This window comes from Dendropsophus ebraccatus, chromosome 1 (assembly GCF_027789765.1).
Source record: "Dendropsophus ebraccatus isolate aDenEbr1 chromosome 1, aDenEbr1.pat, whole genome shotgun sequence".
NCBI lineage: Eukaryota > Metazoa > Chordata > Amphibia > Anura > Hylidae > Dendropsophus > Dendropsophus ebraccatus.
The window spans coordinates 118,561,597-118,589,224 of NC_091454.1; the positions used below are offsets into that span (position 1 = coordinate 118,561,597).

The 27,628-nt window shown below is 43.3% G+C and overlaps 1 protein-coding gene across 1 annotated transcript in view; it reads right to left on the reverse strand.

The window, feature by feature from the left end:
- The window catches only part of PRKAR2B (protein kinase cAMP-dependent type II regulatory subunit beta), a 97,810-nt gene extending 73,502 nt beyond the window's left edge, over positions 1–24,308 (reverse strand). The window contains exon 1 of the mRNA XM_069977533.1: positions 23,401–24,308. Within this exon, the coding sequence (XP_069833634.1) occupies positions 23,401–23,665 (265 nt within the window). The 5' untranslated portion in view covers positions 23,666–24,308. The remainder of the gene's footprint in view (positions 1–23,400) is intronic.
- Positions 24,309–27,628: the final 3,320 nt, after the last annotated feature.

Genomic DNA, 27,628 nt, shown 5'->3' on the forward strand with positions numbered 1-27,628 from the left:
TACTTTTTGCCTAAAATGTGCCGTGAAACCAGGAAAAATTATATGTTCGGTGGAATTGAAGAAAAAAAAACACAATTTTTTTTTTATTGGGGGGGGGGGGGGGTTGTTATGCTATTCGCCGTAGGGTAAAACTGACATCTTATATATGTTGCTCAAGTCAGTACGATTACGACCATATGTAACTTGTATAACTCTTATTTTATTTGATGACTTTTAAAAGATTAAAACATTTTTTTTTTTAAATATATGTTCCTTTAAAATTGCTCTATTCCAAAACTTATAACTCTTTTATTGTTTAGTCTATGGGGCTACATGAGGTGTCATTTGTGATCTGTTCTTTCTATCGGTACCTTGATTGCACATTTGTGACTTTTTGATTTTGATTTTTTTGTGCCTATGCCGTTTACCGTGCAAGATCAGGAATATGATAATTTAATAGTTCAGGTGATTACGCACGCGGAGATACCTAAGATGTTTTTACACACATACTAGAAGTCCCCCTGGGACGGGTGTGGGATTGCGGTGGTTCAGAGGCCCTTCTCTAAACTCCGCTAACAGCGCCATGACGTATGAGATACGTCATGGGTCATTAAAGCGGCTCTGTACCCACAATCTGACCCCCCCCCCCCCAAACCACTTGTACCTTCAGATAGCTGCTTTTAACCCCTTAACGACATCGGGCGTACCCATACGCCCCCGCAGGGTGGGCTTTAACGCAAACGGGCGTATAGGTACGCCCGATGTTTCCCCGATCGCTGTGTGTCCGAGGACGGCACCGACCGCCATTACTGTAAAAAGTAATGGTGGTCACCGTGCCACCGGCCCGATCGCCGTGAACGGCCGGCCGTTCACGGCGATCGGGCCGGTGGCACGGCGATCAGAGTCCCACAATATAGTAAATACCTGCCCTGGACCCCTCAGCTAGGTAGCCGAGGGGTCCAGAGCAGGTATTTGTACATTACTCACCTGTCCCGGGCTCCTGATCGGCGTCTTCCGGGTTCGCGGCGTCCTCGCCTTCGTTTGGGTCTTCGGCTTCCTCCGTGACGTCACGTTCGGCTTCTCTCGGCTATTTTCGTCTCCAGCGTCGGCTTTTTCCGTATTTTGCGCTCTGCTGCCCTCTAGCGGCTGATATGTGTAATATACTTATCAGCAGCTACAGGGATGTTCAGAATGTAGAAAAAGTTTTGTTGTTTTTTTTCAAAAATTTTTTTTTCTATTTTCCGCACCCTATCGCCGCTGAGTGTTGATCAGCATCGCACGAAAGTGCGCTGCTAATCAGCAACTCCTCCTTTTTGGCGTAGGGTGTTTTTTTTCTATATTCTACTGCCACGGTCTGCTGATAAGTGCCGCACATAAGTGCGGCATTTATCATCAACTCCTTTGTTGGCGTAGGTTTTTTTTTTATACTTACTGTAATAAAAAACACGTAAAAAAACACTACATTACACTACACTACATTGAATAAAGTTTGACACTACACCACTACATACCCCATATACTAGTCCCCGTATAAAGATGGCCCCCAGGGTGTTTTCGGTGACGGACGCATACGTTATTGCCTCCAACACCGAAACAGCCAGTAAGGATGAATGGGGGGATCCTTCTTTCCTCCATTCATCCTCATCATCCTAATCATCCAGTGACGTGTCTGGGGGTAGCATAGCGTACGCTGCCCCCCAGACACGTCTTTTCCGCCAGTACCGTCCCAATAAGAGATGACGGTATGGCGTGAAATTCTACAAACTCTGTGAGCGTACCTCAGGGTACACTTACAGATTTAGGGTACGTGCACACTGCGGAATGGCAAAGGATAACTCTTTGTGCATTCCGCAGCTGGCACCCGCCGGCGGACTTATGCGGGCGCATGTCTCCACCCGTGTCATAGACTCCATGTTATGCATGGGCGGATTCCATCGTCCGTCCAAAGAATGAACACGTTGGACGGAGAGCGGAATCCGCCCGTGCATAGAATGGAGTCTATGACACGGACGGAGACGTGCGCCTGCATCAGTCCGCCGGCGGGTGCCAACTGCGGAATGCACGAAGGGTTATCTGTCGCGATTCCGCAGTGTGCACGTACCCTTAGAGTGTATGTAGGAAGGGACACCCGAATCCAGCCCCAGATGCCCCAGATGCCCCCTCCCCCCCATCCTCGGAACAAGTGGGAAGATCGTCCGGGAACTGATCTTCCCACTGCTGGATAAAGGTCACCACCTGTACGGGGATAACTTTTATACCAGCGCCCCCTCTTCTGGTCCCTCGCTGCCCGAGCTACTGTAGCTTGCGGCATGATCCGAACATATCAGAAGCCGTAATAGTGCCCTAATATTTAGCAGCCATGGAGCGGACCCAGCGCTTCTGGATATGAAGGACCCCGTATCGCACCAGGACAACATTTTCCAGGTGACGTCCCCCACACTGGAGAACAGGAGACCCCAGAAGAAGTGCAGAGTGTGGCGTAACAGGGGGATCAGGAAGCACAACATTTACCAGTGCGACACCTGTCCTGATCACCCCGGCCTCTGCATACTGGATCGCTCCAAGGCGTACCACACGTCATTGGGGTTCTACATTATCTAAATTCTGTCCCTTATTCCTATTTCAGGGGTCACGTTCATCCAGGGATTATTCTGATCGCCATTATGGAGTCGGGAAGGAATTTTCCCCTGTGATGAGGCTACTGTCGTCTGCCTCACGAGGGGTTTTTGCCTTCCTCTGGATCAACACAGGTTGAATTTGATGGACACCTGTCCTTTCCAACCTTATAAACTAATAATTGCCCTAATACAGGGCCGGCTCCAGCTTTTTGTGGGCCCTTGGGCGATAGAGCCTCGGCGGGCCCCTTTGAGGAGCAAATCATGGAGAGACAGGCGAGGAAAGATTTGCAGCAGAAGAAACATGCGGCTGCTGCATATCTTTCTCCTCCTGTATCTCCTGATCTCTGCAGTAGTCAGGACTCTGGAGGAGTCAGACACAGTGACAGGAATATATATATATATATCATGCTGGTGCTGCTAGTTCTCTAGTATACAGCTCCTTCTGTGTGTGTGTGTGTGTGTATATACATACACACACACAGAGCAGGAGCTGTATACTAGAGAACTAGCAGCACCAGCATTATATATATACATTTATTTATAATATGAACATGGTGAGACCTCTAGTTCTCCTATATACAGGCCCTGCAGTGATATACAGTGTGTGTGTATATATATATATATATATATATTATATATTACACACACACACACTGTATATCACTGCAGGGCCTGAATATAGGAGAACTAGAGGTCTCACCATGTTCATATGATAGATAGGAGATAGGGAAATAGATAGATAGATAGATAGGAGATAGATAGATAGATAGATAGATAGGAGATAGATAGATAGATAGATAGGAGATAGGGAAATAGATAGATAGGAGATAGATAGATAGATAGATAGATAGATTAGATACAGATATCTAGTTGTTTTGTGTATAGAGGTCCTGCTGTAATATATATATATATATATATATATATATATATATATATATATATATATATATATATATATCCTGCTGTAATAGATATAGATATATTACAGCAGGACCTCTATACACAAAACAAGTAGAAGAACCAGCACATACAGGACACTTAGTTTGCAGAGCCTACCGTGCTTCCCTCTATCAGGTCAGGTGTCCGATCACATGACCCGTGACATCATCAAAGGTCCTTCAGACTCAAAGGTCCTCTTTCCTACTCGGCTGTAGGGAAGATTTGTGATGGAAGACAGGTGCTCGGGGGCCCCAGTATGGATCGGCGGGCCCCTAACTGTCACATGCGGCCTCTAGGGGCCCAGTCCCCTTTGTTACTACACTTTTTTTTCTTTTTTACTAACAAAAAAAATGTAGTAACAAACGGGAGTGGGCCCCTAGAGGAGCTGGGGGCCCCGGCATTTGCCCTACTTAGCTGGGTGCTGACGCCGGCCCTGCCCTAATACCCCCAAATAAATTAGAATGGTCCCTTTTCCCCAGCTAAGTAGGTATGGCCGCCATTCCCATTAGAGGATGCCATGATGCAATTACAAAGCCTCTGTGCGGCCAGGACAGTAGAAACCCCCCACAAGTGACCCCATTCTGGAAACTACACCCCATAAGGAATCTAACAAGGGGGGCAGCGGGGATATGGCCCCCTGGTGACGGCCACATTTGGGACGTGAAAATGAAAAAAATTGTATTTTTTATTTTCTCGGCACATGTTCTACGTAAGTGCCCGTCACCAGTGGGGTCCATATCCTCACTGCACCCCTTGTTAGATTCCTTATGGGGTGTAGTTCCCAGAATGGAGTCACTTGTCGGTGGTTTCTACTGTCCTGGCAGCACAGGAGCTTTGTAATTGCGACATGTCCTCTATCCTCCATTCCAGCCTCTAAATGGCGCTCTGTCCCTTTGGTGACTTGCCCTGTGCCCATATGGCACATTATGCCCACATGTGGGGTATTTTCGTACTCAGGGGAAACTACCCTACACGTTTTGTGTTCATTTTCTTTTTTAACCCCTTGTGGAAATGGAAAAAAATCAAGGCTAGACCAACATTTAGTGTAATTTTTGTAAAATTTTTACTCTAAATCATTAATCTTGTCATGATTTTTTCATTTTCACAAGGGGTTAAAAGATAAAAAAACATTTAATGTGTAGCGCAATTTCCCCTGAGTACGGAAATACCCCACATGTGTACATAAAGCGCCATTCGGGTGCAGGGTAAGCCTCCGAAGGGACGGAGCGCCATTTGGTTTTTGAAGGCTGGATTTGGATGGAATGGATTTCGAGGGGCCATGTTGCATTCAAAAGGCCCCTGTGTTGCCAAGACAGTTGAAACCCCCCACAAGTGACCCCATTATGGAAACTGCACCCCTCAGGGAATGTAACAAGGGGTGTAGTGAGCATATGGACCCCACTGGTGACGGGCACAAATGTGGAACAATGTGGCGTGAAAATTAAATATTACATTTTTTACACTATAATGTTGGTTTAGCCTTGAATTTATCATTTTCACAAGGGGTTAAAAGAGGGAAAAAAAACAAAATGTGTAGAGCAATTTCCCCCGAGTCCGTAAATACCCCACATGTGGACATAAAGCGCCATGTGGGCGCAGGGCAAGCCTCCCAAGGGAAGGAGCACCATTTGGATTTTGGCGGTTGGATTTGGCTAGAATGGATGATGAACGCCATGTCGCATTTACAGAGCCCTCGTGCTGCCAAAACACTGGAAACCCCCCACAAGTGACCCCATTCTGGAAACTGCAACCCTCAGGGAATCTAACAAGGGGTGCAGTGAGGATATGGACCCCTTGATGACGGGCACATTTGTGCCATGAAAGTGAAAAAATGAAATTTTTTACTTTTACGTCACATTGTTCCACATTTGTGCCCGTCACCAGTGGGGTCCATATGCTCACTGCCCCCCTTGTTAGATTCCTTGAGGGGTGTAGTTTCCAGAATGGGGTCACTTGTGGGGGGTTTCCAGTGTCTTAGCAGCACGAGGGCTCTGTAAATGCGACATGGCGCTTGAAATCCTTTTCAGTGAAATTCAGCTTCCAAAAGCCAATTGGCGCTCCTTCCCTTTGGAGGCTCGTCCTGCGCCCCCTTGGCACTTTATCGCCACATGTGGGGTATTTCCGTACTCGGGAGAAACTGCGCTACACATTTTGTGTCTTTTTTTGCCTCTTATCCCTTTAAGAAAATGAAAAATTGAAGGCTAGAACAACGTTTTAGTGTAAAAAATAAATTTTTCTTTTTTCACGCCATATTGTTCGGAAAATCTGTGAAGCACCTATGGGGTCCAGATGCTCACCGCACCCCTTGTTACATTCCTTGAGGGGTGTAGTTTTCTAAATGGTGTCCCTTTAGGGGTGTTTTTTAGGTTTTGGCACCCCAGAGCCTCTGCCAACCTGAAGTGGTACAGTCAAAAATGACCAAATATAACGGAGGCGTTGAAAATCACTAGGCGCTCCCTTATATCTGAGGCTTGTGGTTGCGTCAAATAGCGCAATAGGTTCACATATGGGGTATTTCTATAAACTGCAGAAACGGGACAATAATTATTGGGGTGCATTTCTCTGGTAATAGGTTTATAATTATGAAAAATATTGGATTACAATAAAATCTCTGCACAGAAAATTAAAATTTTCAAATTCCTTACACACTTAGCTTTTATTTCTGTGACTCCCCTAAAGGGTTAAAACACTTTCTGGATATGCTTTTGCAGAGTTTGGGGGGTGCAGTTTCTGAAATGGGGTGCTTTGTGGGGCTTTCTAACATACAGGCCCCTCAAATACACTTTAAACCTGAACAGGTCCCTAAAAATATCTGATTTTGAAATTTTACTGAAAATTTGGAAATTTGCTGCTAATGTTTTAAGCTCCCTATTGTCTAAAAAAAATGAAAGATAGTTTAATAAATGCCGCCAACATAAAGTAGACATGTTGCTAATGCTATTTAATATATAATTTATGTGGTATAACCACTTTCTGTATACGCAAAAAAGTTTCAAAGTTGGAAAAATGCATTTTTTCACATTATTTGGGATTTTTTCATAAAGATTTGTTATGAGTATCGACTCCAATTTACCAGAAATGTAAAGTACAATATGTCACCAGAAAACATTCTCAGAATCAGCCAGATAGGTAAAAGCATCCCGAAGTTATTAATGACTAAAGTGACACAGTTCATATTCATAAAATTTGTCTCTGTCCTTAAGGCCATTTCAGGCTCTGTCCTTAAGGGGTTAATCCAAGATCTGTCCTAAGGTCCGTTCGGCAGGTGATGCAGTTATTCTCATAAAAACAACTTTTAATCCGGCAGCGCTGTGTCTAACGGCCGGGGCTTACATTTGTATATGCATTAGGCTGGCACACCCTCTCTGTCCTTCCTCCCCGCCCTCCTCATCATTAGGAAAGCTTCAGGCAGATTGCTTCCTATTCCCCACCTGTGTGCATAATGAACATGGGCTGGATCGTTAATATACCTGTGCAAAGATCAAACAGCAGTAAATGTTCCTGGATCCTTCCTAAAGATGAGGGGGGTGGGGAGGAAGGACTTAGAGGTGGTGCCAGCCTAATGCATATACAAATGTAAGCCCCGGCCGTTAGACACAGCGCTTCAGGATTAAAAGTTGTTTTTTATGACAATAACTGCATCCCCTGCCAAACGGACCCCAGGACAGATCTTGGATTAAAAGCAGCTATCTGAAGGTACAAGTGGTTTGGGGGGGACAGATTGTGGGTACAGAGTCGCTTTAAGGGTTTGATGCATTTTTTTCTCTAAGGCTATGTTCACACAACGTTTTTTTCAGCTCTGTTTAAAATGACGTCCGTTATTTTGAGTCTAAAATAACGGACGTTTTTCGAAGCCTGGCCTCCCCTTAGTACAATGACTGGTGTTTGCACATTATCTTAGTTTGGGGTTACTAATTGCCCTTTGGTTGTGGCTTAATTGAAAAATCCATTGAATTTAATAGTAAAAACGGAGAAAGAACGGTGACAATAGAAGAACTGTGTGTGAACAACTAATACAAAACATCAGCTATTTGCAAAAAACGTCCGAAAATAATGTTCATGTTCATTATTTTGACGTCAGCGGCAAAAACGTCAGTTTTTCAATGCATTGTGTGCATAGGACGTCCGTCTTCCCATTGACTTCAATGCATTGCCATTGCAGTCAGTTAAATCGCAGGAAAAACAGACGTTATTTTAAATATGAAAATCGGCCGCCTTTTTAATATTTTTGATGTTGTGTGAACATAGCCTTACACAGCAAATGATAACTGAGATATTTAACTCAGTATTGATTTATTTTAAATGTTTCCAAAAATACCCCATATGTGGCCGCAGTCGGTCACCTGACCACAGGCCTCAGACATGACAAAGGCCTGGTAAATTTTGGTGCCTTTTTTTACTTATTATATTTATTATTATATTAAGTCACAGAGGCCTTGGGGTGCCAAAATATTTTTGCAAGACAAGTTGACATTTTCATCTGTGCCATTCTGTGTAAAATTTGGTAGTTAAAAAGTATAATAGTGACAGATAGAACACCAATGCCGGGGTAGAATAGAAATCTAATCACAGAAAGAGGTATACGGCACAAAATATATCCTTATTAGGTCAAGGGTCCCGCTAGTCTCTGAACAAGTAAGGGCCCATTTACACATAAAGATTATCTGACAGATTATCTGCCAAAGATTTGAAGCCAAAGCCAGGAATGGATTTCAAAAGAGGAGAAATCTCAGGCTTTCCTTTATGACCTGATCTCTGTTTATAGTCCATTACTGGCTGTTTCTGTCAGATAATCTTTCTGTTTAAATGGACCCTAATGCTACGTTTACACGGAACGATTATCGGGCGAATTTCCGCAAAAACGATCGCATTGAGCGATAATCGTTCCATGTAAACACAGCAAACGATCAAGCGATGAGTGAAAAATCTTTCAACATGTTCTCAAATGGTCGCTCATCGTTCGCTAAAAATTCGCAGATCGCCTTGTGTAAACCCAGCATTAGATAGCTACATATAGGAGATGAGGGATAGGATAGGAATAATTAACTCTTGATTTACCCTTCTACCTGCACTGCAAGGCTGAGCATTGATATCAAATTGAAACACTACCACAAGATCGGGTGAAACTGAACCATTTATTTTATTGCTTTTTGACGCAATGCTTTTATGTATAGTTCCTTTAAATATGATTCGTGTGAGGTTACAATTGCTGAGGTGTGTGTTATGTGTCGTTTGTGGTTGTGAGATATCAATATGTGGTTTTAAAAATTAAGTTTCATGCTGTGCACCCCTTTCTGTGATTTTATTTAATAGAATTAGAAGAGAAAATTATAAAAGGAAAACATTAAAATGTCAGGATAGAAAACTCAAAACAACATGCCTTCAAAATAGAAAATGCTCAACTGAAAAAGAAAAAAAAAAAAAATTAAAGGGGTTAAGAGGAGTAAATTTTTGTGCTATATTTTCCCATTCATTTTTGATATGGGGTTACATGCCAGATAAAGTAACAGGGGAGGTGGCAATCAGTAACAGACTGTGGCAACAGTCAGAAATCTGCAGACACTTTTTTAACCTATTGATAAAAAATATGTTTGATGATGAAACATTTTTCAGGATGATAGAATCTTCTTACAGAGCAAAAAGTGGTAATACTTTTCTTCAGCAATAACATATCAACTCAAGTACATCACCATCAAACTGTCCAGATCTCAATGCAACAGAAAATCTAGGATGGAAGTTTTAAAGGGGGTTGGATACTTTATAGTAAAATTGTTCAATATACAGTATTAGTAACTGTACTCAATGCCCTTACTGACAATAGCTGTAAGCTGAAAAAGAGCCCAGAAGACCACGGCTACAGTAGCATGACATGCCAACTTGGACATGGACAATGCTCTTTACATCAGCATTGTGGCTTTCATTTATAACATTGTCTCCAAAACAGATGGGAATATAGCTCTAGTGAGAAACTATTTAATTACTATTTACAATGTCGAAATACACTGTTGACAATTCACAAAGTCATGTCTATTATATACTATGATACAACAATCAAAAACTGGCAAATGTTTCTCAGCCATGAATACAGTAATATAACAATATTTGATATGATGCAAAAATGATAGATGACATATATGTAAATATTAAGTACTGCCACTGTGGAAACGAAGCAGCTAACACTGATCATGTTAAAAAAAACAAAAAACACTACATTGCTACTTAAAGTAGTTTTTTTACATTTCCATAAGACTAACAGTCATAGTTTGCTAGTGGATAGCAAAAAGAACGGAAGGTGACACTATATTCCCTCTTTTCAGACAGCCCCCAGAAGTAACTAGAGAAAGCGGCTTATTCCAGTAAAACTACACGAATCAAACAAATAATAATTATTATAACAGATACATTCACCATCAGAACAATATGCTTCCTGCTCCTTCTTCCCAACAATGGTAGATAGAGTTCTGTAGAACTAAAATGCAGAATCATGTAACTTGATGAGGAACAATAAGTGAATGGAAGAATCACATTGCACAGAGCCTCCCAATCTCTCCAGTCTGAGGAGTCACTCAGCACTTACCATTTGTTGGGGTGTCCTTTTTCATGTTGTTAATTCCAGATTTAGAAGTCATTTTTAACATCAAAACAGGACAACAGCATTGATTCCCCCAGCATGATCATCACTGTTTTCGCTTCAGTGCCAGTATCAGGTCCTTGCAACTGCATGGACTGTGACGTAGTCCAACCTAACTGTGTCTAGAATCACCAGGCACCTATTCCATGGCCAATCCAATGCCAGGGATTTCCATTAATTACATACCTAACACAATGACAATACAGAAGCAAATTGCAGCCTGAAGAACCTGCCTGTCTCACTGGGAAGCATAAACTGTCAAGTATGGCTTGTTCAATATTTCCTGCACTAAATGTATTTTTAGCCAAGGAGAACTCAGGTTACACATCAATAACAATAGGATGATACATCTTGTGAAGCCTTGGACATTTTGTATCCACTCATAAGAATTATCATATGATCTAAATGGAGGTTGTAAAATTGCTACAATTTTCCAGCTGTTATTATGATGGTTTAGGCCTGTGAAGATATGACACGGCAGACACAGACTTACAGGTCTGAAATACACAAAATGATGGTTTATCGCTGTAAACTAGGCATGTGGAACTGTAAGTGATATTTAGGACTACATGAATTACACAGGATACATTAGCAGTGCACAGAAGATGATAAGAATACTGTATGTCAAAGTCATCACAGGACAAGGTCATACACGCCAAATGTTTTGGGGGGGGGGGGTTTCCCACCTAAATACGGGAAGACAAAATATCTCCAGATCAATGCAAAAAACATTATTTACCATTAGAATACTAAGGACAGCAACATCTTCCCATTATAAGTAAGATGTTATCATACCGGCATTTTAAAGGGGTAGTGCAGCGCTAATCTTTATTCATAAAATAACACACATTACAAAGTTATAAACACGCTAGACCCGGAAGTGTTGGTGCATTATACTTACCGCATTCGTGTCGACCCCCGTCCGTCATCCTGGGACAATGACGTCGTCTTCGGTAGGCCGGCTGAACCGCTCCATCCGTCCCTCATGCCGCGTCACCAGCTGCTCAGCCGCGATTGGTTGAGCACAGTTAAAATTACCTCCTTTAACCCCTTCCCTCCGTAGGACGTACCGGCACGCCCTGCGGGGGGGAGCTTCAGAGAGGGTCCGCGCCGTGGCCCCGCTCTGTACCGCCACGATCCCGGCTGCTTACCGCAGCACAGGACCGCGGCTATTAGTGGGTGCTGCCGATCGGCCGCGCCCGCTAATTAGGAAAGTTAGAAGCAGCTGTCAAACATGACAGCTGCCTCTAACAGTCCTGTGTGCCCCTCTTCCTGGTGTCTAGTGGCCGGATCTCCTACACGGAATGCGATCTCGGGGGGTGATCCCCTGTACTGAGCCGGCCGGGGCTCAGCGTCCCATTTTAGAAATTAAAATAAATAAATAAAAAAACAAACATATTTGACATTGCCGCGTGCGTAATCGCCCAAAATATTAAATTATCACATTCCTGATCTCGCACGGCACACGGCGTAAGCGAAAAAAAAATTCCTAAGTGCAAAATTGAACATTTTTGGTTGCATCAAATTCAGAAAAATTGTGATAAAAAAGCGATCAAAAAGTCGCATATACATAAGGTACCGATAGAAAGTACATATCATGGCGCAAAAAATGACACCTCACACAGCCCCATAGCCCAAAGGATAACAGCGCTATAAGCATGGGAATAGAGCAATTTTAAAGAATATTTGTTTTTTTTTTAAAGGTTTTGATTTTTTATAAGCCATCAAATAATATGAAAGTTATACATGTTACATATCGTAGTCGTAACAACCTGAGGAACATGCATAACAAGTTCAGTTTTACCATATGGCGCATGGCGTAAACACAAAACCACCCCAAATAAAAAAATATTGTGTTTTATTTTCAATTTCACTGTGCATATAATTTCTTTCTGGTTTCGCAATATATTTTATGCAAAAATTAAGTCTGCATTGCAAAGTACAATTAGTTGCACAAAAAATAAGGGCTCATGTGGGTCTGTAGGTGAAGAAATGCAAGTGCTATGGCCTTTTAAACCCGAGGAGGAAAAAACGAAAACGCAAAAACGAAAATTAGCCTGGTCCTGAAGGGGTTAAAGGTATAGTAGGAGAAAAAACCTTTGGAAAGCTGAATTCAGATAAATGTTTTGCCAGTAGTTTACTTTAACCCATAGCTTCACCAGGAGGTTACTGAAAGCCCTGATGCTGCTAGGGGAGTTCAGAGGGGTGTTGTGCGGCTACCCCACTCTGAACCGCCACAATCCCGGGTGCTATATGCAGCCCGGGACCGCGGCTATTAGCGGGCACGGTCCGATCGCCGTGTCCGCTATTAAGTATTTAGATGCAGCTGTCAAAGTTGACAGTTGCATCTAAATACATACTGTACCCCCCCCCCCAGATGCAATCGGTCTGTGCCCTAATGGAGCTGATCCTGGCTCAGCACACTATTGCTTTCGGCTGCAGCAGCCGAAAGCGATAGAATGCCTATCTCATGGATCTATGCGTAGATCTATACTGCATAGATCTCAATGAGAGATCAGTGTAGTAATACTAGAAGTCCCCCAGGGGGACTTTAGTATGTGTGTAAAAAGTAAATAAATGTTTTTTTTTATTAATAAAAAATCTTCTCCCCTATTAAAAGTTTGAATCACCTCCCTTTCCCCATTTTATAAATAAAAATAAATAGACATACTTGGTATGGCGGCGTGCGTAATCGCCTGAACTATTAAATTGTCACATTCCCGAACTCGCATGGTAAACGGCGTAAGCGCAAAATAATTCCAAAATGCAAAATTGCCCATTTTTGGTTGCATCAAATCTGGAAAAATTGTAATAAAAAGCGATCAAAAACTTGCATATGCGCAATCAAGGTACCGATAGAAAGTACAGATCATGGCGCAAAAAGTGACACCTCACACAGCCCCATAGACCAAAAGATAAAAGCGTTATAAGCATGGTCATAGAGCAATTTTAAAGGGGTAGTGCGGCGCTAAGAAATTATTCACAGAATAACACACATTACAAAGTTATACAACTTTGTAATGTATGTTATGTCTGTTAATCGCCCCCTTCCCGTGTCCCACCAACCCCTGCACGTGTACCCGGAAGTGTATCGCGGCTGAGCACAGTTATGACGTGGCAGAGGGGGGACGGCGGCAGCGATTCGGCCGTCCGTCCGAAGATGACGTTTGGCACAAGATGGCGGACATGCGCAACACGGATCAGGTAATGTATAATGCACCAACACTTCCGGGTACACGTGCGGGGGTGGTGGGATACGGGAAGGGGGCGATTCACAGACATAACATACATTACAAAGTTGTATAACTTTGTAATGTGTGTTATTCTGTGAATAATTTCTTAGCGCCGCACTACCCCTTTAAAATTGGAAGCAGCTTTCCGAAGGTACAAGTGGTTTGGGGAGGTCAGATTGTGAGTACAGAGTCGCTTTAAATAAAACTGATATAAACTGGGTACTGTTGTAATTGCACTGACTTGCAGAACATAGATAACATGTTCATTTTACCCCAGGGCTAAGGATGTAAAGACGAACACCCCAGATTCCCCGCTCCCCCACACACACAATCACGCAAGTTTGAAAAATAGCCTTTGTTTTTCAATTTCACCCCTAGCTTGAAAGAAAATTTTATGGAAAAATTAAGTGTGTCATTACAAGGTACAATTGGTGTTGCAAATAATAAAAAAAATACCTTATATGGATCCATATATCAAAATAAAATTTTTATTTTTTCGCCTCCTTGTGTTGGAAAGGTCATAGCGCTTGCATTTTTCACCTACAGACCCACATTAGCCCTTACTTTTTGCTAAACCAATTATACTTTGCAAAGAAAGACAATTTTTCTATCAAATATGCAGCGAGAAAGGAAAAAAAATTTTGTGCGTTAAAATTGTAAAAAAAAAAAAAAAAAAGTTCAAAATTCTTTTGATTTTGAGGGGGGTGTTTTCGTGTTTACGCCGTTCACTCTATAGTAAAACTGATGTTTTATTTATGTTCCTCAAATCAGTAAGATTACAACCATAGAAAACTCATATAATTTTTTTTTATTTGATGGTTTTTAAATAAATTACTTACACCAATCTTTTTTTTTTTTAAACTAAAAGTTCTTCAAATTGCTCTGTTCTGTTCCTTACAACGCTTTTATTTTTTGGTCTATGGGGCTGTGTGAGGTGTAATTTTTTGTGCCATGATCTGTGCTTTCTATCGGTAGCATGTTTGCGTATATGCGACTTTTTGGGGGTTATCCCCCCCCCCCACTAGACACTAGGGATGGGGGGCACAGACCATTTAAATACAGTTGTCAGCTTTGCATCTAAATGGCTAATTAGCCGGGCGCGGTGATCGGCCAGTGATCGTGGTGAAAAGTGGCAAAAGCAGAGGTGTGCGCACCATCCCATTGTAAAAGATGGCAGGCGGAATTCCACCAATTTCACTCTGTGTGAACTGGCCCCAAGGGGTTAAACATGAGAAGGAAAAAAAATCAATGAAAAAACTAATAATTGTCTCTGTCATGAAGGGGTTAATCCCCCCCCCCTAGAGACCTGCGGCACCATTCATTGATCCATTCCAATGCTTCCATTGCTTTACATTGTGGCACTGAAAGGGTAAATTGACTGCCACCAGAAGGATCGCTGGTGACGGTCATTAGCAGCTACACATATGTCACAAATATTAGTCGACCCTGCTGTGTACAGTTGTGCTCAAAACTTTACATATCCCTGCAGAATTTCTGCTTTCTTGTCATTTTTCAGAGAATATAATACAATGTCATTTTTCAGAGAATATAATACAATGATAACACAATTTTTTTCCCTACTCATGGTTAGTGGTTGGATAAAGCCATTTATTGTCAAACTACTGTGTTTTTCTCTTAATTAAATCATAATGACAACCGAAAACATCCAAATGACTCTGATCAAAAGTTCACATACCCCAATTCTTAATACGATGTATTGTCCCTCTAACATGAATGACAGCTTAAATTCTTTTAGGGTAGTTGTGGATGAGGCTTTTTATTTTCTTAGGCTATGTTCACGCTCTGTATGAGACCGGCCGTTCAGTGAGACCGGCCTCATCAGCTCAGAAGTTTCTCATGGAACGTACTTGGATGTTTCAACAAGACAATGAGCCAAATCACAAGGCCAAGTCGACCTGTTATTTACTACAGCAGAACAAAGTGAAGGTTCTGGAGTGGCCATCTCAGTCTCCTGACCTCAACATCATTGAGACACTCTGGGGAGATCTCAAGCGCGCAGTTGATGCAGGACATCCCAGGAATTTACAGGAACTGGCGGCTTTTTGTCAAGAAGAATAGGCAGCTTTACCATCTGAGAAAATAAAGAGCCTCATCCACAACTACCACAGAAGACTTCAAGCTGTCATTGATGTTAAGAACTGGGGTACCTGAACTTTTGATCAGGGTCATTTGTATGTTTTGGTTGTCATTATGATTTAAAGAGAAAATACGATAGTTTGGTTTGAACAAGGAATGGATTGAGATCCAGAATGCTAGAAGATCGCAAAGAAGTGGCGGATAGCCAGGGAGCATGTGGTTGCTGACTGACAAACAACAACTGAGCAAAGAGGTGAGGAGGTGGAGACTATATATGTACGGTGAGGAAAACATGCAAGAAGATTTCAGAGCCTGTGGGCTGTGCTTATAAATACAGGTTGGACAGGTGCATGTCTGCCACTAGACAGGAACCCAATCTTCCAGGAGGGCAGCTCAGAAGAAGAGAAGCTGCCAGAGGCTGAGAGAAAGGGAGATGATCACAGCGCAGAGTGACCCAGAGCAGGTAGGGGGTAATGGACACGGCTGCATGCCTTTACAGTTTAAATCTTTTCAGAACTTTACTGACACAGCCACACGGCTGTTAAGTGGGTCCAAAATACAGTAAAAACACAAAGGTTTCCATTATATCTTGTTATTTAGGCTCCTTTTGAGATTTTAGCTGATTTATGCCGAGTAGTGAACAAAATATATCTGTGTGAAAGTAGCCATAGACTAGTATATATCACTTGATTATAAAAATGTTATATGTTACAATGTTATCTGTTAAATGTTACAGAAGTATTAAAAAAAAAAAACTCTCGCTAGAGCGCTGCTTTATGTAGCTATTACTTTAGTTGCCTTTGAAAAAATTATGATACTGTGCTGGTTCAAAAGACTAGCCAACAGCGAAACAAGCATGCATAAGTTGTGACCCAAAAAAACGTAAGTCTTCAAAGGCATATAATTATGCACTTATAACAACTTATATTTTTAGTATTATATGTGTGGCCTATTTCCAAGCATAAGAAACATACTATGTGGTGTACAAAGGAGAAATTTCTGTAAGATGTTGAAAGATCAGTTCCATTCTTAAAGAAGATGTACCACCAGGTACATCCTCTTTAACCTGAACCCACCTATCGAACGGCGCCAGCACGGGGAAGCCGGTGCCGCGGTCCGTTTTTCGGACCGAGGCCCCTTTCCCGTGCACGGCGCCGTTCTATGCACGGGAATCGGCCGGTGCTCAAGCACTGGAGGTCGGCCCGCCCGCCCCCAGTGGGAGGGAATTTCCTCCCCTGTATGACGTGGCTCCCTTAGAATTCCCTCCCACTGGGGGCGGGCGGGCCGGCCTCCAGTGCTTGAGCACCGGCCGGTTCCCGTGCATTGAACGACGCCGTGCACGGGAAAGGGGCCTCGGTCCGAAAAACGGACCGCGGCACCGGCTTCCCCGTGCTGGCGCCGTTCGATAGGGGGGTTCAGGTTAAAGAGGATGTACCTGGTGGTACATCCTCTTTAAGAATGGAACTTGTACGGGAACAGGGCCTCGGTCCGATAGGTGGGTTCATGTTAAAGAGGATGTACCAGGTGGTACATCCTCTTTAACGTCTTGGTGAGAACTTTTATTTTAATGGGAATTAGTGAATACGTGAAACTTGGCAACATATTGGGAGATTTATACAGAGGCAGTGCACCTCTACAAAAATCAGCAAAGCATCGGCAAAGCAGGGACATTTTTAAGCCCGGCGAAAAATGCTGGGCTTAAAAAAGTCCCCGCTTTGCCGATCCTTTGCGGATTTATGAAGAGCGCACTGCGTCTACATAAATCCTGTGCACACCATTGTGTACATGAAATGAAACCTATGCCAGATCAGACCTGGTGTAGGTTTGCTTATGATTTTTCCGTGAGAAAAATGATAAATTCAGCGGACCCAGAGCCCGTTACTCTCATTGCACTCCCTCGCTGCCCCTCTAGAGCAGCGGGCATAGAGGGGACAGATGCGTTTGCAAATATATTTATTCGCATTAGGCCCTTTTACGCCAAAAAAAAAAAATCCCAATCCTGTTTAAGAAATTGCACATTTAACTTTGCTAGATGGTCCGGAGTAGAGATGAGTGAATTTACAGTAGAAACAAAGCGAATTGCTTCATTAGCTTGGCAATCTGCTTATCGGCCTTCTGCCTTTGAAGTCTGTGCTGCTCCGCCCCAGAAGTCTCCCAAGACTGTATCCAGCTTTTCCAGGGGTGGAGTGGTATTGAGTGGCGTGGAGCGACAGACTTCAAACACAGCAAATTGCTGAGCCAATGAAGCGATTTGTTTCGTTTGTACTGTAAATTCACAAGTCTAGTCAGGAGCCAGATTAATCTAAATATTGAGGATATATATATATATATATATAGTAAAGGAGACCGAATGTTGAATTTTTGTGAAATTTAGATTTTTTGGGTGTGGAGATAAGCTCTTTTAATGTTGTCACTACATACTTACTGTTTGGTTGACTTTTTGCAGTTTTCCATGAATAGTCAAGTAGGTGTAAACATAATTTAAAAATGCCTCGAATAACACACTGTCACGACAATGGAAGTACCTGGCGGCGCTGGCTCTGAGAGCAGGGATGGGCTCCAGCAGCATTCAGCTGCTGGTAATGGTTTCTGAGAACCCAAGGTGGTGCTCCAAGCTCCTAAGAGGACATCACTGAAGCGTGGAGAGGTAAAGATGTAACAGTACCCCCCCCCCCTTTTAGGAGGGGTTACCGGAACCTCACTTGATAAACCATTGGAAAGGTTATGCAGATAAAAAAGCTTGATGAGTCAAGGAGTATGGATGCCTTTCTCAAAGACCCATGTATTCTCCAGGCCATAAGCCTTCCAGTGGATAAGATATTGGACAGAATTCTGTACATAATGGGAATCCCATCTCCTCTTGCTTTTGTACACAAGATTACCTTGAATGGAGAAAACACTGGTGGAACAGAAGACATGACCTTTTTTAAAGGCCAGACTAATTTTTTTAAGTGCTGGGGAGGATAAAAGAAATAACATGTTCTTACCTTCCCTGCTCCAGCACTAGTATCTGCATACTGCCGCTCCAGTCCTCAGGTCCCCGGCCGCTTCCTGGTCCAGGACCAGGGAGCGGGGACCAGGGTTGTGATGTGTGAGGCCCACTGAGCCAGTCAGCAGCCGAGGTGGGACCCCACTACAGCCACTGACTGGCTGAGCAGACATCACATGTCATGAGCCGGGTCCCCACTCAGACCAGAAAGAGGCCGGGGACCAGATCGGCGGTATACGGCCATCAGCACTGGAGCGGGGGAGGTAAGAGCACTTTATTTCTTTTATCCTCCCACTCCCCAGCACTTGCTAAAAATGGGTCTGACCGGAGTTCTCTTTTAACAGAGCTTTGTGGAAGACATTATAAATATGCATCAAGTTTGGCAGTTTTAGGCTATGTTCACACACTGTATGAGACTGGCCGTCCTGTGACCCGGCTGGTCTCAAAAAAGATCATCCCGGCCGGTATACCGCCCGGATGATCTTTAGCGCTGCAGAGTTCTGATGCAGGTGCATCCGTGTGTGCCCGCATCAGAACTCCCCACTGCACACTATGTATACAGCTTCGGCGGAGGGACTTAAGGACTCAGCACTGTGTAGTGATGAGTACCTTGGGTTAAACCTGTAATTGTAGAAGAACGGAGACATTTTAGTACTGGAACTTTCTCTATTATTTAGACCAAATTCTGCAAGAGGAAGGAACTCTTCCCACTTATTGTAAGCGCTAGAAACACAACATCTCAAAAATAGTTCCAATGACTGGTCAGCTCAGCAGTCTCTCAGCAGAGGAAAGCAGAGGAGAATGACAGAGAAACTCCCAGTCAGAATTCTCTCCAGAGGTAAGACACGAACTGTACCCCTCTATCAGACACAAAATTTTCAGGCACAGCATGTATTTGAATAACATTACTTATGCCAGATGCCAGAAGTCAGGCGCTAGGGAATCAAATGACACTTGAAGATGGTAACGTGAGGTTACCGAAACGTCGTGTTGTTTGGAGTGCTGTGTTACGATGAACAAAAAAACCACTGAACTTTTTTCACCTTCACCCTGTGAGTGCCGTGGACTATCTTGCTGCTATCTATCTATCTATCTATCTATCTATCTATCTATCTATCTATCTATCTATCTCCCATCTCCTATCTATCTATCTATCTACACAGCACAATTCCGCAGCACACCAGCATCAGATGAAAAAAAGTGATATTTATTGCATGTGGCAAAAAATAACAGGGAGGATGCAACGTTTCTGCCTTCTCACAAGGCCGTTATCAAGCATTGTGCCTTGTGAGAAGGCAGAAACGTTGCATCCTCCCTATTATTTTTTGCCACATGCAATAAATATCACTTTTTTTCATCAAAATCATCAAAATTAACAAAAACGCACAGAAAACGCAAGTGGAAGAAACGCAAGGTGTGAAGACACGCTTTGCGTTTTCTTTCAAATTTTCCCCACTAGCAGAGAAAATTAAACAAGTGATAAAAGATAACTGGTTCATGGTAAAACGGGACCCTATCTATCTATCTATCTATCTATATATCTATCTCCTATCTATCTATCTATCTATCTATCTATCTATCTATCCATCCATCTCCTATCCATCTATCTATCTATCCATCCATCCATCCATCTCCTATCTATCTATCCATCCATCTATCTCCTTCCTATCTATCTATTATCTATTGATCGATCAAGGCGATAGATAGATAGATAGATAGATAGATAGATAGATAGATAGATAGATAGGCAGGCAGAGGAGATAGATGATAGATAAGAAGGAGATAGATAGATAGATAGATAGATAGATAGAAGATATCTTCACGGCGTGTCAGCACAGTGCCATCTACAGCCCACCTATAATGTGCCACTCAGTGTCCCCATAACTGCCTTTGTACTGTCACCTATACATAACATACTATATACCCATCATATATACTGTATGTCCATGTACTGTCACCTGTATATACTATATACACATCATACTGTATATACTCTGAGTCCCTATAGTACATAGCTATATACATGTCCTGTGGTGTGTCCATAGCTGTATGCTGTATATACACGACCTGTGGTGTGTACATAGTTTGGGTTGCTGCTCATTGAGTTACTGTACTTTTTTTAAAAAGATAATATTCCCAGTTTGGTATGGCCAAGCGGGTGTGGCTTGTAAAAGGGGGTGTGGCTTGTAAAAGGGGCGTGTCAGTTATCGTCCAATTATCGTTACCGCAGCTACATATGCGATAAACCGCAATATTGATTTAGGACAATATCGCCCAGCCCTACTTGTACATTGGAAATATGTTTCATTTTACATAGCGTATCAGTGAGACTATAGATGATGTCTCACAGATTAGAGGCTGCTCATTTCTTTTTTCATTGCATATACAAAACAAAACACACACTGCTCACTATATACATGTCAAGGCACTGAAACACATAAATATATATACCATAGACATACATATCATAAACACAAAAACACACACAACACACCACACACTTGAGATTTGTTTTTTAACTGTACCATGTTACCGATCACACATACAACACAAACACACACACATCAGTGTATAAATGCACACACACATATTATACACATATATATACATACATATTATACACATATATACACCAATCATCCCTAAGATTAAAATCACTAATTTTGCTGCCAAAACTGTTCTGACTCGTCTAACCATGGATTCCACAAAACCTCTAAATGTCCTGTGCTATGTGGCACAAAACTGTTAGCAGCAGATCAGTAAAGGGGTATTCAACATAGTTGCATTAATTAATATTGTGCTGAACCAGCTATGAACCTGTAAAAGAAACCATACTCACCAACCTCGCTCCCTCTTGGATCATTGTGTTGTCTTCTGACAAATCCATCTCTAAGAAAGAACAAGAGTGAAGAGCAGGCCAACAGAAGACATCACAAGGGAATCCCTGAAGGAGTAAGGTGGGTGAGTATGGGTTCTTTTTTATGTTCATAGTAATCCCAGCATAATATAAAATAATGCAACTATCTAGAATACTTTTTTAAGTTCTGTAAGTTGTGAGGTGGGGACTCCACAAATCAGACACATCCCTTATCCCACAGATCCTCAACTAGATTGACCTCTTGATATTGGGAGGTCAGGCCAAAACCTTGAGCTCTTTGTTCCTCTAACCATTCCTAAACAATTTTGCAGTGCGGCAGAATATATTATCCTGCTGAGGACAATGGGGAAGTGGTGTACTTGGTCTTCACCTATGTTGAGGTAGGTGATATGTGTCAAAGGAACAGGCACATAATTTCCAGGACCCATGGTATCCAGCAGCACATTGCCCAGGGCATCACACTGCCTCTGTTATTTGCCTCCTTATATAATGCATCTTAGAGGTTTCTCCAGGTAAGTAGCACACAGGCACCCAGCCAACCACTATGTAGAAGCGTGAATTATCACACCAGGCCATCTTCCACCACAGCTCCATGGTCAAGTTGGGATGCTTACATTGACATTGTAGGTGATTTTGGTAGTGGACTGGAGTAAGCATGGACAATCAACTGGCCTACAGGTAAGCAGCCCTATCCATAGTACTGTGTGTTCTGCTTTCTCCTAAAAGGGAGTTTGTCAGCAGCCGCCTCCAACTGCTCATGGTGTTAGATATGTGACATGGAAACCATTTAAAGCAAATCTGTCGCCCTATATACGCCTACCAAGTTAGTAGCACCACTGGATAGACACCCTGGATAGACTCTTGTTGCCTGTGCTTTTATTTTCATAAAAAAGCAAGGAGACAAGACGCATTGTTCCCTTAGCGCCTCACAGTGCGCAATACTGATCATACAAATGTACAGACATACAGCACAGTGAGGGGTAAGGGAATGATAGGCCCCTGACTCTTTGACACTATTCACACCCCAAATAAAGGTGTTTTTCCTTTTCTTTAAAAAAAAACCCAGACACAAGCAACAAAGATATACTCTGAATGCTTTTACTGATATTTATCTATGGGTGCTACCAGCTTGGTAGGCGGTCAGGGACTGGCAGATTCACTTTAAGTGCTATGATATCAAGTGTTTGATGATGCAGACAACCTGGCATCACTGCACATGCAATCAACCTGTGTGATGAGAACTTCTTTTTCTTGGTTATAAAGCTGCTATGAACAATAAAGCTGGGTTCACACACTGTATACTTCAGGCAGTATTTGGTCCTCATGTCAGGTCCTCATAGCAACCAAAACCAGGAGTGGATGGAAAACACAGAAAGGATCTGTACACACAATGGTGAAATTGAGTGGATGGCCGCCATATAACAGTAAATAACTGCCATTATTTCAATATAACAGCCGTTGTTTTAAAATAACAGCAAAAATTTGCCATTAAATGACGGCCATCCACTCAATTACAACATTATGTGAACAGAGCCTTTCTGTGTTTTCAATCCACTCCTGGTTTTGGTTGCTATACAGCCTCACAAATACAGCCTCAAATATACATAGTGTGAACCCAGCCTAATAGAGCAAAGTTTAAAGTGGTTTCCATGTCACTTACCTTGTGCTGCAAGCAGTTTGGCTGCTGACAGATTCCCTTTAATTTTCCAGCAGTTACAGTAGCTCTTCTGCGGCATTAGGACAGATGGGTTAGCTCCATCAATGAGTACTGGGGGCCCATGATACAGATCACTGGTAGTCCATCCTTGAGCCACTCTTGCTAGGTACTAACCACTGTATACCGGGAACAACCCACAATACCTTCTAGTCTGGAGAGGTTGGTTTTAATGTTATAGCTGATATATATATAGACTAACAATGTAGAGATTCCCACATGTTATGCAGAAAAATAGGGCACAAAGACATTCCCATATTCCCATTCCTGAATTATTAAGTTGGCAGCCAGGCCCAAGATGTCCATCAATAATGGCACTCACCAACAAATTCCTCCTCCTCCTCGTCCTCTTCATCCCCATTTTCCGAGTCGGTCTGCATAGGCTCCTCAGCAAAGTTGACCCCTTTGGAGTGCCTGAAGGGTAGGCCGGTGCCATGGCTGAGGGCAGCCCCCTGGCTCTGGGACTCCTTCAGCTGGGTGAAGTACTGCAGGGCGAACTCCAGCAGGTCCTCCGGCTGCTTCCTCAGCACCTCCACGGTAAAGCTCTGCAGCAGCTCCGTCAGCCCCTCTGGGATTTCTATACTCATCCCTGGGGGACGGTCAGATGGGGGAGGTAGGGGGCAAGTGTGGGCAGCGGATGGTTCTACACCGAGGAGGAGCAGGAAAGGTGTGGGAAGAAGCAGAGCTGTGGGAAGCGGCACAATGGCAGCAGCTCCAGCAGGTAGAGAGAGGGGGAGAGACAAGAGCCGCTGCAGTCAGTGCTCAGGTGGCAGCACTACCTGGTGGGCACAGCGCTTTGTTGTACATACATGCAGAATTAGCCAATGACTGATGCCCTGCGGCACTACATGAGGCAGGGATCCCCCACAGCTGGAGTGCCCAAGCTTCTAGGCTGCAGCAGGCCCGAGGCGGGAGGTACACGCTGCACCGCGGGGCATCAATCCTCTGCAGGAGGGCCGCCAATCCCTCAGCTCAGCAGCGGGAACGCAGCACTCCGCACATCACATACTTCCCGGGAAGACGCTCCAAGGAAATCCGCAGGCGGCCGCCCCCTCCCCGCGATTCTCTGCACTCACACCCGGTCCCCGCACACAGCAGCCCAGTGCACGGAATGCCGGGGCTCAGGGTACAGCATCCCCCGCCTACCGCAGTCACCGCCGTATTGTGTCAGCCAAAGAGAAGCCTGCAGCTACATGTGACCCTAGAAACCATGACAACCACCTCTCTCTTAAGTGGCCGCTTCTACTCCTCAGCAGCCGTAGCGCGGGAGTGTGGAGAGGATGCTAGGACATGGCAGCGCCTGGTGACACTAGCAGTGTACAGCGCAGAGTATCTCCACAGTCATCACGTGGTGCTGTGGCCCCAGCTGTAAACACTTCAAGATGGCACAGATGTGACAGACACCACATTACCCACCAGCAGGTGTCTGGCATGTCTATGACCCATCTCAGGTGCCAGCAAAGGTTTCTCTTTTCTGTAGGTTCTTGTGTTGGGTTTCATTGACATCACAGGCATCTTTTCCAGTCCTGGGACAGCTCTCCTCCTCCACATGCTGGCACTGCAGCAACTAAAGTCACCACATCCTGACAGCACAAGGAACAAGGGGTAAGTAGGCGGTCAGGTACTGGCAGAGCGGGCATGTCCTTGTGTTGGGACAATGTCTGTACTCAAGAGGTCTTTATTACTTAGGGGTCTAGGGTCTGAATGAATTTTGTGGTCATTATTCATTTAGGAGTCAGGGTCGACTGACTGACCACTCAGGGTCACAGTCATTTCAAGCAATGTCCCTCCATTTGATGTGATTTCTGACATATTTGTAAATTATGTAAAGGACAACTCCGGCACAAAGGAAAAATAAAAAAACAACGGCAAATACCGTTTATATTCTCACCCTCATTCCTGGGTCCATCTCTGTCCGAATCTGCCGCTGATCCCGGGTCTCCGGAGCTCCCGTTGGTGTCTCCTTCTTTCCAGCACTTCCTTGTTCTTCAGCTGGTGGCGTCAGATGACTGACATGCTAGAGACAGGGCCATATCTACCACTAGGCACCCATGGTCCGGTGCCTAGGGCAGCACCTTGCAGGGGGGCAGCACCAGGGAGCAGGGGGAAGGAAACAACTTTCTTTTTTTTTTCTTTTTAGTCTTCCACCTCCCGTTCAGACTTGCCAGTAAATCTGCTGTCTTTTTTTTTTTTTTTGGGGGGGGGGGGGGGGTTAGTGGCATTGTTCAGGTCTGGTATGGCAGCAGTACCCAGTCACAGTGTGGTGGTATTAGTAAGGTCTGGTATGGCAGTGTTATCCAGTCACAGTATGGTGGTATTGGTAAGGTCTGGTATGGTGGTGTTATCCAGTCACAGTATGGCAGTATTGGTCAGGTCTGGTGTGGCGGTGTTATCCAGTCACAGTATGGTGGTATTGGTCAGGTCTGGTATGGTGCAGTTATCCAGTCACAGTATGGCAGTATTGGTCAGGTCTGGTGTGGTGGTGTTATCCAGTCACAGTATGGTGGTATTGGTCAGGTCTGGTGTGGCGGTGTTATCCAGTCACAGTGTGTCGGTATTGGTCAGGTCTGGTAGGGCGGTGTTATCCAGTCACAGTATGGCAGTTTTGGTCAGGTCTGGTATGGTGGTGTTATCCAGTCACAGTATGGCAGTTTTGGTCAGGTCTGGTATGGTGGTGTTATCCAGTCACAGTATGGCAGTATTGGTCAGGTCTGGTGTGGTGGTGTTAAATGTGACGCCTCCAGCTATTACCTACCAATCTACCAATTCTGTGCTGAGAATTAACTCAGACAATATGCAGACAGCTCTAATCATTGATTTAATGTAGAAATTTATTTATGTTTTAAGCAGTTAAAAACCATGAAAAACACGTTTCAGACAATGTTTTTACATGTAGAGAAATGCATGTGTCCGAAACCAGGCTCCCATTTCTTTCTCAGTAGTCATTACCAGGATTACCAGGATCAGTGGCCATACGCCTATTGGTTACCGCATGAGGGTCTGGTTTCGGCTGCATGTGTTGACGTACAGTAAATGTGGGAAGACTGATCAGATATCAATATGATGTTCAGAAAATCATGATGCTAATTGGTGAATGAAGATGGGGAGTCTTCAGGTTTAGTGCCTAGGGCAGCAGCAGTTAATATGGCCCTGGCTAGAGGATGTGTGCAAAGACTGCCTCATCCAGAGGTAGGTACTTAGAACACACTTCCAGCAGATGTGGTAGGTAAATCTACAATACCAGAATTTAAACCTGTCTGGGATAAACATTTATCTATCCTAAGATAATAAGAAGGATTTTATTAAAAAGGCAGACTAGATGGACCCAGTGGTCTTTTTCTGCGTACAATCTTCTACTTTTCTGTGATCCACACTGCCTAAAAGGTAAGTCAAGGCTTTCCTCTTATCTCTGACAACTCATTCAGTTCTGGACAGCTGTCTCTTATGTAAATTCCTACCGCTGTATGTACACAGTGCTGCCTACTGGATGTACACATGGCTACCTCTTGAATTAGCTTGTCTATTAAAAGTCAGATTTTGATACGATAATAGTAAAAGAGTCTCCATTGGCGTATGCCGAAGATCCCTAGACGGTATACCAGGTACACCAAACCAAGAACCTCAAATATTCTCACATTTTTTAAAGGCCTTCCTTTTTTAATATACTCTTTTCTCTAAATGAACCACTACATTAATTCTAGCAATTAGTTCCGAAATAGTAGGTGCAGTCTCCTGAATCCAACACCTAGCAATTAACTCACGCACCTGGTACAGAATCCGGCAGATAGCTAGTTTAATACCGGTAGGTTCTTCTTCAGTTATCAAACCTAATATACATTGTAAGGGCTCCACCAGTATTGCCTCCCCATAGCCTTTTGTATCAATTACCTCCTTTCAATAGCCTTCGAGGTCAGCGCATCCCAACCCTCATGCATGATTATGTACTGAAAGTTTCTTGCTTTAGGTGTTTTACATGACTTCATTCTTTATTGTGATATGTAAAATGCTAAGGTTTAGTCTCCTTTTGTTACTTTCTTATACCTTTTAGCTGTTTTTATAAGAAACAATTTCTTGCTACCTCCATAAGGACTGTTCATATGTGGGATCTGTATGTGTAGGGGTTTTTAGGGTGGCGGGCGGGCGATGTTCTCTTTGGGATGGGGTGGAAGGGGTTTTGGTAAAAATGTACTTTTTGTGTTATGGAAAAAAACAATAAAAAAAATCTGATTTAAATATGTCTACCTACATTGGCTTGTCAGCAGCAGTTGATTGCATAAATCAGAGGCCTTTGTGGTAATGGCTATAAATTTAAAATGGGATGTTCTAAAATTTCTTGTAGGTGTAATGAATAGATGTCCCAGTACGTTTGTCCATTTAGTGTACTTATGTTCAGCTTAAAGGGCATGTGTCATCTGATTAGAGCCAGATACTGAAACATGTTCTTTTTTCTAATGTGTTTCTGTAATATTACATAATATAGCATTTAAATATTTGCGTTATAGCAAGCCAAATGGACATAGGAACATTAGACTGGAGCTGACCATACTGAC